Source organism: Homalodisca vitripennis, chromosome 5, assembly GCF_021130785.1.
Source record: "Homalodisca vitripennis isolate AUS2020 chromosome 5, UT_GWSS_2.1, whole genome shotgun sequence".
Taxonomy (NCBI): Eukaryota; Metazoa; Arthropoda; class Insecta; order Hemiptera; family Cicadellidae; genus Homalodisca; species Homalodisca vitripennis.
In genome coordinates this window covers 90,008,314-90,021,414 of record NC_060211.1, presented here as the reverse complement: position 1 = coordinate 90,021,414, position 13,101 = coordinate 90,008,314, and the positions used below count along the sequence as shown (strand labels likewise).

The following is a 13,101-nucleotide window of genomic DNA, read 5'->3' as shown; positions in this document are numbered from 1 at the left end:
TGCAACAGTAGCTTTGGGCAAAACTGATGTCAGCAGAAACTATTGTTCGTTACAACACTGAGCTTAAGTTTTTATTACTTCAGTTTTCACATAAGATAGTAAAGTTAGGAAGACATAATCAACCAATCAATCTTTGGGTATTTCCAAGTGTGTCAAAGAGTAGGAAACTTAAAAATTGGAATAACTTAAATTTAAAATATCAGTAAAGTCTGAACATATTCAGGATTAAAGCGAAATTGGAATGAATTTTTGGAAATAAATGGGACAAAATAAATTATCGGATATTTCTAGAAGCACTACAGACTTTGGTAAACTGGTACAGCTGGGATTTCAGAAACAGTCTGGAATATCCAATTTTTTCATTCAAGGATCATTTATTATTTTATGAAGCTCGATGATATGAACAAGTGAACATTAATTTTAATAAGACCAATTACTGTATTATTTGTGTGATATGCTTCAAATGTATAACTATATTTTACCACACTGAAACTAAAATAACTTTTACAAATTTAAAACTCATAATTTCTTAAAAATTTTGTAATATTTATTTTTTAAGTTCTATTTGTAAAAATTAACTTTTTCTATGTTTCACAGGATTATTGAAGCATAGTTTAGACTTGTGTGATGAACAATGTATGAAACCAAGCATAGCTGGAGTTATACTATATACACATTGTCATTCACACTTGCAATAATGAAAAAAATTATAATCGATTTCAACTTTTAAGAACAACCCAGACAGTCCATATGGAATACATGGTGAAAGGTATGACTTACTAAATCAAAATTACAATTTTCTGTGTATCTGTGGCTGAATCACTTAAAGTGAGTGTTAACAGATTAAATAAATAGTACTAAATAACTAATGTATACGCTCTACCAGTTGTCATGTATTACGTGACCGTAGGATAAAACTAAATATAATAAAGCTAAATATTTTTTCAGTTGTAGCTTTAATTTTTACAAAACTTAAAGAATTATTGTATATACAACATATTTGTCAAGAACTCTTACCTCAGCAGCATAATGGTAACCTTGGAAATATACTGAATTCACCAGCAACCTTGTCTTGAGAGCTTTGGGTATACTCTAGCCAATGGAATACTCTAGCCCCACTGATGTCTTTCATCAGCCTCAATGTTATATTTAAAAAACATTATTTTTCCTGAAAACTCTTATGCACAAAAAATTTATGCCTACTAGCTGTAATATAAAATTAAGTCTAGTAATTTTATATTACAGACTTAAATATTATTTAAGTCTGTAATATAAAATTTATTATATTACAGACTTAAATTAACCCTTTGAGTGCCACGGGTATTTTCCGAAGGCATATGCATAAAGTGCCATGCTGTTTTTCGCATATTTGTAAGCTTTTGGGAAAAAGGCTGTTGTAAAATAACTACCAAACAGATTTCCATCATTTTGTTGTTGCTTTTTTTCTTATTAAATGCAGAATATGATACATATCGTTAAAAATAAAATTTTATCTATAAAAATATAAAAATTTAAGTTTTGACCTAATTTGTGTGTATACGGTATTTTTAAGATTTTTTTTCTTTATACCATGATAAAGGCAATATGATTCTAAATAAAACCCATGTGTAATATCTTATTCTAGAATTTTAAAAAACATGGCATTGTATGTATTAACAAAATGCTGCCCGGTACCGACATTTTATAAACTGTACTTCATTTGTCAGAGTTTAGAAATTACTTAGTAATGATGTAGTTTTCCCAATAAATCTAATAAAACATTAATACAACACAAATAAATATGATTAGTACATTTAGAAACAAATACTTGCTAACATATTTACATAAAAGTTTACATTTACTAAATAATAACCCTAATAATTTTACACTGAAAATTCACGTTTTTCGCTTGAACACAACTCAAATCATACATTACTTTTGTAAAGAAATACAGTAAAATACTGTATAAGTTACTATTTTATTCTGTATTTACTCAAATGCTTGGTTATCGGCACATAAACAACAAGAAAGGCTGTTACGCAACACGGTACTCTTCGCTACACGTCGCGTGACTAGAAGACAGAATCATCTGGAAGACAGAATCTCATCTGGAAGACAGAATCATTGTACAGATACTTATCACAGCCCACTATTTTTGGACGAGTTTTCCTTATCAGAGATCAAAATAAACTTCATTATACATTCCTTCTTCCATAATGAATCGAAAAATACTTGATGAGTCATACTTCCTATCTCCAAATCGGCTCCAAATAGACACACGAATGACCTGACATTTTCGAATAATGAAATGTTCTTATAGTTTTTGATTTAATTGATGGTCATAATAACTTGTAAATTCCAAAATAAGTTAAATAAAGTCAGTTGTTTTTAATACTGTAATTTATTTGGTCCCCGATAAGGAAAACTCGTCCAAAAATAGTGGCTTCTTGATAAGTACCCAAACAACATAAGTTTCACAGATAAAATAGTAGAGAAACAACATAAAACTCGTATTTATTGATAGTTTGGAACATATTGAATACAACCGTCTGATTATTTGGCCAAAATAATCTTGTACTATATAAAATATTATCGAAATACAAAACGTCAAAATTGGCGACGCTGGCACTTTATGCACTTTTCGTACCGTCAAAATTAGCGACACTGTGGCACTCAAAGGGTTAATAAAGTTAAGTCATAATTAATCATGAAACACTAGAAAATAAAAATAAAGACCTACTGGAAATATCTATCTCGCTACCAGTTAACAGTAAGAACAAAATCCAGTATCCAAATTATTTAAATCACAGCATTACTGATACTTTAGAAATTCATGATCATACTTTGTTCATATTGGCCAGAACAATAAATTATCACACAATGAAATAAATTGTTTAAAAGGTTAAATATGTAAAGTTCTATGAAAACATCTAAATTTATAAAACGGATTAAAAACAACAATTATAGGATATGAACTCTAATGTTATATTCATCAACAATTTAATTATTCAAAGTGGCAACAGCTTTGTCTACTTAAGTGTCTATATGCAATGAAGTCAATGAAGAGTAGAATAAATCAAAACACATATGATAATGTAATTAATTTCATGTGAATATACAAAAAAAACAGTTTTTCCTTGATGATCCAACAACAAGGAACTTGTAAAGACTGTTAAGGAAGAAACTAGTAACAAACACACATCCTTTCAAATTATTCAGGATGCTGATCCTACATTGCCAGAAACTTCTTAGCACAGGGACCATTTCACACTCAAGAGTACCTGTCCTATATTCATCTCCATATTCATAAGCTATACCTCCGGGACCATATTCATAAGCCGGTAGGAGAACAACTGGGAAAACCCTTCCTGTTGAGATATGGTTAACATTTCCGGACCTTGCCGTTGTGCAGCCTTCTGATTTAAACACAGGAGCCTCTCAGCAGACTTCTTCCGGCTCTAGTATATTTGGGCATTTTAAAATCCTAAAGCTAAGACTTTTAATATTTGTACGCAATAAACTAAATTTACTCCAATTAACATAGTTGTTGTGATTTTTCATGACTTATCATTACAATTTAGAGAGTCATATTCAGTTACAGAAATGTTACATTTGTCCTATACGCAGGAGTGCTAAGAGCTTGACCTCTCACCGGTTAAGACACTTGGCATTCTCACATTGGTATCTATCTACATCATCTACCTGTAGATAGATCGTCTATCAACAAAATGTACAGGCTTTTATAAATATTTTACTTGTGTTTAATATTTTCTATATTTATTTTTGTGGTGGACGACCGCTGATAGGCAGTACACAAATTACAGATTGCTAAAACGTGTTTTTGATGTATTTTGTTTATGAACCCGTAAATAGATCATCTAATAACCAAATTATAATGCTTTTACAAATATTAATGTACTTGCAGTCAGTATGAGTATTTTTTATTTTATGTTCATGCAGCAACGCGAGTCTGCTGCCTTTATTCACGAATGACAGCTGAGCGGCATTACCTACATTTAAGGATTGTGAAAACGTGATTTTGTTGTACTTGTGTATAAATACCCATAAATAGGTAGCCTAATTAAAAAATGATCACAGTTTTGTAAATAATATTTTGCTTGTGGTTCTGTATTTATGTACTAACAAATCGATCTGCACCGGGTTAACACCGCGTTTGCAGAAACTGCCAGAACATAAAATACACATGTTAAATTAGGGTTAGTATAACAGTATATTATAGATCTATTGTAATTTTTTAATTAGATACTTAGTTCTTGATCATGAAAATAGATTTTCTTGTTAATATTCACAATGACTTGAAATTTTGCGGGAATGCTTTGTGATTTCATTTTAATTCTTAAAATTTTAATAGAATAAACCTTAAGAATATTTATTCAACAATGTGTAACAAAAATTTTTATTTTTTTTTTTTTGGCTCCAATAAAAATACCCATAATTTCCAGTCAGATATATTGTATTTTTTTTTATATAAGGAAGTATGTTCATAAATACTCTACACTACTAATACAAGTCATAAAGGATGGTGTGGATTGGGAGTGAAAAAATAACACTTGAAATTGTTAATGAAAACATAATCTAAAATCATAATATACACATTGATTACTGTTTCCCCTACCCCAAATGTAGAGATTGTATGGTGCTATAAGTAGGGGCCAGGGCGAAGTGAGTGTGTGTGGTGGTGGGCCATTTTGACAGGAAGTGCAGTATCCACCATCTTCTCTTCGGCCTCAGTAGCAGTCTCATAGCGGATCACACGCAGATATGAATCTTCGATGGGCTTCTGCACCAATGCTGCATGGAGGTCCAAACCTGCATATATATCTGAGTTTTACAACAGAATGACATGGATGACAAATCCAGAATTTCTGAGTCGCATATTCGATTCTGAATAGTATTTTAAGTCTTAGTATGATTTAAACAAGAACTAAGTCATATCTCCTACTGTGAACTTGAATTTGATAGATTATAATATGGGCAACAAAAACATATACCTTTAATTAAAACAAAGTCTGAACACTTTTTTGAAGTGTTATAAAAAGGATTTTGAGTTTTCAACATTTGAACAGTTTCAAAATACCCTAGACACGAAAAAATATATACATTAAATATTTTATAAAGGAAATATTTATAAAACTAAAAAAATTACAAATAAACAAAAATTAGCAAGAATTTACTCTCAAATTTTTTAGTTTAGGAAATTTTCACTGTATAATATGTATAACTCTGTTTATTCATAATGTAAAATACAATTTCACTTTTAGATCAACTTGCTTTACATTTGTATTTTTATATATAAAACACTCAATGGGCTGCCTGCAGCTGGCTGCATCGAAGCAGGCGCACAAGAGAGGGGGAGTCAGGTGAGTTGCTCCCCATTGGCTGAAGCAATTTAAGATATCCCTCTAGTATTGATATCACATGACATTGGGCCATCAAATCAGTTTGTTGCCAAAAGTTTATTAACCTTGTTATTGTCCTAAAACAAGCCAGTTAGCCTCCGTATAGTTTAACTGAATGAAATTTTAAATCGCTCTCTCCACAACATTCATTCACAAAAGGATGAATAAATATTCAAAATAAAGTAAATGAAAAAAATTTTACTTGCATTAAAACATACTTTATTACAGTGAAAGCATTTATCTTATTGAAAAATTGTATTAGCTCTTAAGAAAATGGAAAATATTAAAAAGTAGAAAATGCAAATATTTAATTTTAGAATATAAATTTAAGCCATTGATAGTCCTGTGAAGCTATGGAGTATTATTTTGCACAGGCCATGCACTGAAAGATAACAATGGTGACCTACTCAAGAATTAAGCACCCCTTACACTAGAGGCGTGTCAGACTGTTCCAGATGCAGAACTGTTGAAATGAGTACGCAACAGCCCTGGAGTGGATCTGTCCCTGAATGTCACATTGCCGCGGTTCTGTAACCGTTGCAGTTAGGGAGTGTTGCAACAAAGCATTTCCAGTTGCAACAACTCACCTCTACCTTACACTCACAGAACAGTTTGAAAATAACAAGATATGTTCGCCTTTGCCTAAAGGAATGAAAAAAATTATTATTCATTATTATTAATAGTACAACAAGAGATGAATTAGTAGAAACTTCGTACAGTTAACAGTAAGAACAAAATCCAGTATGAATGAGTTACCTGCAGTTTCTCCAGGAACATAGTCACTAGAATGAGGGGGAGGAACCACTTCTTGACCTCTGTTGACTTGTGAGAGGACCAGTTCCAGCTCTCCAGGTGTTTCTGCAAGCAACTGCACAGCTTCAGCATATTGCATGCTCAGGATATTCTGGCCGTTCACTGCTTGTATTTGATCACCTATAAAAATATAAGTGTAGGTTATTAAAAGTACTGTCAAATATAGAAAACAATTAACACAAGAGAGTTCAAAACATTATAAGCCAACACAAATTTGACATTTGAAATGATTCATTAAAATTTAGAAATAACCATAAGTAACTCTCATAAGTATAAATTAATTCAGAGAAATTTAATCCAAACCCCAAAATCAACTAACAAATATTTTTTTTTTACTGAGGGGTATCCAAAAGTTTCCGGAATAGTGTCATATTATGTCCCATTCCTTTTGTAGAAAAGAGAAGGCTTGGGACAAATGAGGCAGGTGGTTGTGGGACAGATCATGCACGTCCATGATAGAGATGTTTTACATACAAACTTCACAGTGGCTCTTCTTGGTCCTATTTTACACGACATCACTCCCTAGTTAAGGTTCTAAATTATAGCAGATAACGTAATCATCTCTTTATTAGTCGTCATACGATTTCCTTATTTTTTTAACATTTATATCTGCGTGGGGAGATGAAGGATGAGAGAAATGTTTGCCATCAACAGACATCAAACCTTTCTATGTAAAAGAAAAATAATTGAGTTTCTCCATTACCCACTGTCTTAGTATAATGTTAATCACACCACAACAGTTTTAATAGAATTTATATTTTTTTTTATGATTCACCTCAACAGCCAATTTACTTAGATCTCCCATGATAAAACCACTTTCACACTGAGTTTTAAATGGAAAAAATAAATATGCCATGTGGATAAATTAATAGTGCCAGTTTCCTACTTTATTGCTACATAAAATAAATAGAGAAATATCATAAATTATAAATGTTATATCATTTGCGGTACACAGCGACCTAACATTTTACAGCTTGATTGTTGCATTTCACAGCGACTCGCTGACATCACATGGCGCAATGTCAGCATTTCAGAAATTTTAAAGTTAAGATTAAAGAAAAACTTGGTTTTATATTATATCTTACTAATAATCAATTAAGGGTATTAATACTGTTTTTCACTTAAGGAAGCAGGGTACCCAAGCACGATAGCTTCTAGTAACCAGATTCAATTGGTCCTTCGGAGCATTTTACAATGAAAACCTACAATAATGCCTACCTGTGTAAACAAGGCCCAACTTCTCAGCAGCACCACCAGGCACAATGGACTGAATGTAAACACCACCATCAGAGCCCTCTGTCACCTGGATCCCCAGACCTCTTGTGTGATCTCTTTTTAACCTAACACCAATATTACATTTAATTAAATAAGTAAAAAAAAACCTAAAAATAAAAACCAATTTACTGTAGCTTATGAACTAAGAAAAATATTTTGTTGGAGAATAGAATTAATAAAAATGAATATAGTAAAATTTAGATAACCTAAAAATATATGTTTCTAAATAGCACTTACTTTGTTTTAATTGCAGTTCATTAATGCCACTACTATATTTCTAATCTGTTTATGGTATTTAGAATAAATTATGTAGAATACATATTTTTACCGTTTATTTCCCAATCCAACTGCAGGTATCTAATTTATTACAACTATTGGAGATTTCAATATTCCGTTAATATCAGACTCTAATTTTAATTTTAATGTTGGTGGTGAAATATACCAAGATTTTTACATTTTAACAATTTTCATATGTACACATCAGTAATGTTATTGGTCTAAGTATTGTTCAAGAATCTGATGTTCTAGTTGCTGTAGATTACCACCATCCAATCTTGTCAGTCTGTCTTTGCATTAAAAGGGACAGGTGGCGTATGGTTCCTCCTAACGAAATTACATATAATTTTTCAAGTACTGATTTTAATATGTATTATGCAGCAATGGCCGTTACAAAGTGGGCTAATGTACTGGTTTGTAGTAATGTTGATCATGCTGTCACAATTTTGTATTCAGTTTTTTATTCATGTTTGGATAAATATACAAAGTTAATCATGTTATTTTGCTAAAAAAGATTAACTACTGTGGATTTTCTATAGATTGAATAAAACTTTTTCATTCATATCTCAAAAACAGACACCAATATATATATATATATATATATATATATATATATATATATATATATATATATATATATATCTTATTTAGGTAATAAATCTGATTTGTTTGTTGCAGGATCTAGTGTTCCACAAGGTAGTAATTTAAGATCTTTATTATTTAATCTATTCATAAACAACCATTCTTTCTCTTTCAGTAGTAAAGTTTTAGTATATGCAGACAATTTAAAAATATATAATACCGTGAACACAATGGAAGATTGTTTGATACTGTAAAATTATATAAACTCTGTTTCAATGGTGTAGTCTAAATAAGTTAGAGTTAAATGTTTCAAAATGCTGTGTTATGTCATTCATCACAAAATAAAGCCAGTTGTGATCAGATATCAAATTGATGGAACGAAACTTCTTAGAGAGGATATATTTTGTGATCTGGGCATATTGATAACGAGCGACTCGAAATTTAAAGACTGTAGGGAAAATTGTCATCAGTGCTTACAAGATGTTAGGCTTCATCACGTATACAAAGAGACTATTCAAAGAACCTAACACGTTTGTCAAGTCCTTTAAGCCTTAGTTTGATTGAAACTTGAGTTGGCTTTGGGTTGAAACTTGTTTAGTCCCCTTACTCAGCAATACACATTGAACTTATGTAAGAAGTGCAAAAACAATTTTTAAGAACTTTATATTTCTTAAAGTTGCCATGGGATGTGCCGACGGTGGTGGTAAAGCTAGCACGGCATAGTTTCTATGTTGTTCGGATCAGATTGACATGACATGGAGTCTGTATCAGTTCAGGAGGCAAAGTGTCGTTGCTCTTAATGGTAATACATAATTAATGCGAATTTGATGCCTGTCACTTGAGGTTGCTGGGCCCGTGTCTTCCCTTAAATTTGTAACTGAGTGATTTTTTTATCGTTCATAATATAATTTAACTGCCTTTTATATTTACACAATACAATTTATAAAATTAAATTACTTTAATCACAAAATTGCAAAATTAAATTTCACAGTTTTATTTATTTAATTATAAAGAAATAGTTCTTTTATTTCTCCATTATTTTACTCGTATACTTTGTTTTAATCTTTATAAAAAGCTGAGGATAATATATTCTATACTCACTTCTTTTTTGTAACTAGATGGGTTGGCATTTATTCCTTTTTTTAGATGAATTTATTCTTTTTTTAATTTAGTCAACAGCTCCCCTTGTAATTGGACATTGTCTGTTGGGGCAGCTGGTTTTGGTGTAATTTGCAATGCAAAGTCTTATGTTTCTTTAATTATTTTTTAAACAATATTGTTCAAGTTTGTGATATTTTTTATTGTGTAATTGTAAATTGATATTATAAGTTTTTATTAATTCACATAGAATTTTAAAAACAAACAATTATTTTATTTTTAAGTTTATATTTAATAAACTAAACTGATATGATTAATATGATTATTAAATATGGGTTTATTTCTTGTAAATGTACTGCAATGAAGCTTATCTTCTTATCTTATAAATAAAAATGAATCGCAAAATGTGTTGGTAAGCGCAAATCTCGAGAACGGCAGGACCAATTCGGTTTATTCTTTTTGTAAAATGTTCATTGAAATCCATCAAAGGTTTTTATGAAGCAAAATATAAGAAAAGTTACCTGAAATATTTTAGAGTTTAGAAAAATTGAAGTTTTTACTTTTCATAATCCAAATTAAACTGGCACTAAACAGCTTTTCACACCTTCAGTTTTGTCAACAAATTGGCTGAAACATCTGTTTACATTTAAATTTGATCAAATTAACATTTGATATAAATAAAATATAAATTTGATCAATTAAACAGTGCTTGATCAGTAGTGCAATGGAGGTAGTAAATAAAAAGTTACTATCAAAATTTTACTCCAGATCGCGCCAGTGACGGATTTAAATATCTAATGCATTTTAAACATTATTTAAACACTGCTATGTAACCAACCTTAATGAACAAAGTTATGAGTGTTTTCACATAAGTTACTTTAAACTGGTGGGCTTCCTTGACATTGTGATATGGCATTTTAACAGTGGCTTTTGGAAAAACAGAGAAATTAACACTAAAATGCCTTAACGATTCATTCTTTCCCTGGCTACAGTTCAAAAAACATGTGTAACGCAAAACTTTAGTAATGATTATTTTGGAATGTTGCATAAAGTTAATAACGATTTCCCCCTTATACCGAAAGTACATAGGAAGTATGTATTACTTCCCCTTGGCCGTAATAGGTCCTACATATGTGTATATTTTCTTCATCAGGACAACAAAACAAACAACTATGTCCCTGGAAATATTTTAAACTGAAAATAGATTACAGAAGCCGATAGTAGACGATTTTGACTAAAGCAGATTTCCGAGAACTGCATATTTGAACGTATCTAGAATTTGATCGAGGAAATATTGCAAGCTGAAATGTGACATTAAAATTATCTGAAGTAGGCTCTTTCTAACCGAAGTAGGCTTCTCTGTCCTACGTAAGTATATATTTTTTTTCTTTGTCAGTACAAGGCAAACTCTACTATGGTACTGGAAATATCTTAGACCTGAAATATGTGATAAAGGCTAGAAATAGACGCTTTTTGACCGAAGTAGGTTTCTGAGATCTGTGTATTTGTATTTTATTGATCAGAATAATAATGCAGACTCAGCTGTGACATTGCAAATATAATTAATTAATTTGAACCAAAAAATTAATTTAATTAAACTCTGATAATATTTACCATGTACTTAAATAATATCTACTTGAAGTATGCCAACTTACGTTTTAAAATTTTCATAGAACTCTATAATTTTACATCATAAGTGCTTTAACTAAGTAATATAAGGACTTCAGTTCTAAAGATTGCGTGTAAAGCTGCAGGTAACAGCTAGTAAATAAATAAATAATGAAAACTACTCAACCCAATTGCAAAAGTTCAGCACTAATTGTACTTCTTGTTACTGGACACACTATAATAATGGTTTGTTATGTTATCATGCTTGTTGTGTCTAGATATATATGTGTGCTACAATTGTTTTCACTGCTAAGAGTGACAAATCATTTGAGCACAAATAACAAATAAGCAGTGTCTGGGTACCACCTTGAGTTGTGTATCTGCTTATGCTGTAACTGATTGCTTCATCAGGTTGCGCTTATATCGATCTGGTTTGTGTCATTCTTCGTGTATCATTCACTAGTGCCACAGTGCATATATTCATTGCATCATGATAACTGATAATAATCAGAAATAAGGAGTATATTTGTTGATCAAAGTTCAAGAATAGAGAATCAGTATTGAGAATGAAAACGAATTAAGAACATTTAGAAAGAACTTTAAATGGTAAACTGCATTGCTCAATTTCCCTGCAGGTATCCACTAATACTTTCAACACAAGAAGAACTATTACCTGACGGTTGTGAGAATTCGTTCATCCACAAAAGGAATGTTGTTGAATTTCTCTGCGAGGGACTCACTAATTGTTTCTTGGAAATCAACATGAAAATGATCATCCACTGATTTGATACTTGAATCTAAAACAAAATTTTAAAAATAACAATTTCACACTAAAACAATTTTATACACTATTTTTTCACACTAAAAATAAGACATTTTATTCAGAAAATCAATTAATATTGCTTTATGTATTACCAATATAGTAATCTGACTGATTGATACTCAGTGAAGTGAAGAACCCAATCACACAACATCAGTGGTGAAAGTTTTAAGTAAATATGGTATAAAACGGAATACATTAGGTTGGTTCACATCAACCCAACAAATATGGTTCTACTAGACATGTCAGTTTATTTCAATTGAAAAACTATCAAAAGTATGGGGACAATGCACCTGAATTCTAACTATTTAAATTAATAAATTATTTAATATTTCAGCAAAAAGAAGAAAACATATCACTTGATATGACAACATTGTCAGTTAATCAATACAGTAAAATCACAATATATTATTGTAGTATACTTAGAATAGGACGTACTGAGAACATAGGCCTCTGGAAGAGGCGAGTGAGGAGGGGAGTGCTCCTCTGTGAACGACATGTTGACCTGAGAGCTGGAGAAGAAGGCCCGAGTACCCATACGTACACCCAGCCCTCGTCTTCCAACTGTCGATTTGGTACTTTCCAGGAAGTCTTGCTTACGGACAGTGCATAGTGAGGAAGGAGCACTCTCTGCTTCATCTATTTACAACACAATCAAAAATGTAAATAAAACCATTAGTTTATCAATGTGTACTAAACACTTTTTAAATTTTTTTATTTTATTTATACTATTATTTCGTTTCCATATCCTTTAAAAGCTTTGAATTTGAGCCCCACATAATAAAACTGATGGCGGCTCATTTCCTGCTAAGTAATAATTAGGGATGCCATGTGAGCAGAGCGTATCCTGTTTATATATTTAGATAGAAATTGTGCAATATTTTTAAAAGCAAACGTAACAATATTATACACAGTTAACAGACATTTCTCTGCACAAAGATGAAAGAAGTCTTTATATATATTTCACTCGTACTTTTAATGGAAAACCTTTGGCACATTATAACTGGTTTTAATGTAATACAATAAAATTATAACCATAATTTATAAAGCCATATCTGTACATTTAAACCATGATACTGTATATACAGGTTTTTTCAATGTTCAACCTGAATAAATTCCTAATCTGGTACAGTAAATAATTTATTTTACACAATTATTTTACAGATGCTTAAAATGTTCATTCCAATTAAAGTGCTGGTCAATATATAAGAGATTCGTAGCAGATTCAAC

At 30.9% G+C, this 13,101-nt stretch overlaps 1 protein-coding gene across 2 annotated transcripts in view; it reads right to left on the bottom strand.

The window, feature by feature from the left end:
* LOC124362493 (tyrosine-protein phosphatase non-receptor type 13-like) overlaps positions 1 to 13,101 on the bottom strand; it is a 55,768-nt gene that overhangs the window by 5,790 nt on the left and 36,877 nt on the right. Inside the window, exons 12-16 of one of the 2 annotated variants that reach the window (XM_046817048.1) lie at positions 12,310 to 12,510; positions 11,725 to 11,848; positions 7,431 to 7,552; positions 6,156 to 6,332; positions 4,616 to 4,809 (exon numbers count right to left, since the gene is read on the bottom strand). In XM_046817048.1, coding sequence (XP_046673004.1) covers positions 4,640 to 4,809; positions 6,156 to 6,332; positions 7,431 to 7,552; positions 11,725 to 11,848; positions 12,310 to 12,510 — 794 coding nt within the window. In that variant the 3' untranslated portion in view covers positions 4,616 to 4,639. Of the gene's footprint in view, positions 1 to 4,554; positions 4,810 to 6,155; positions 6,333 to 7,430; positions 7,553 to 11,724; positions 11,849 to 12,309; positions 12,511 to 13,101 lie in introns of those variants that run through there. The other variant, XM_046817049.1, reaches the window with a different exon arrangement.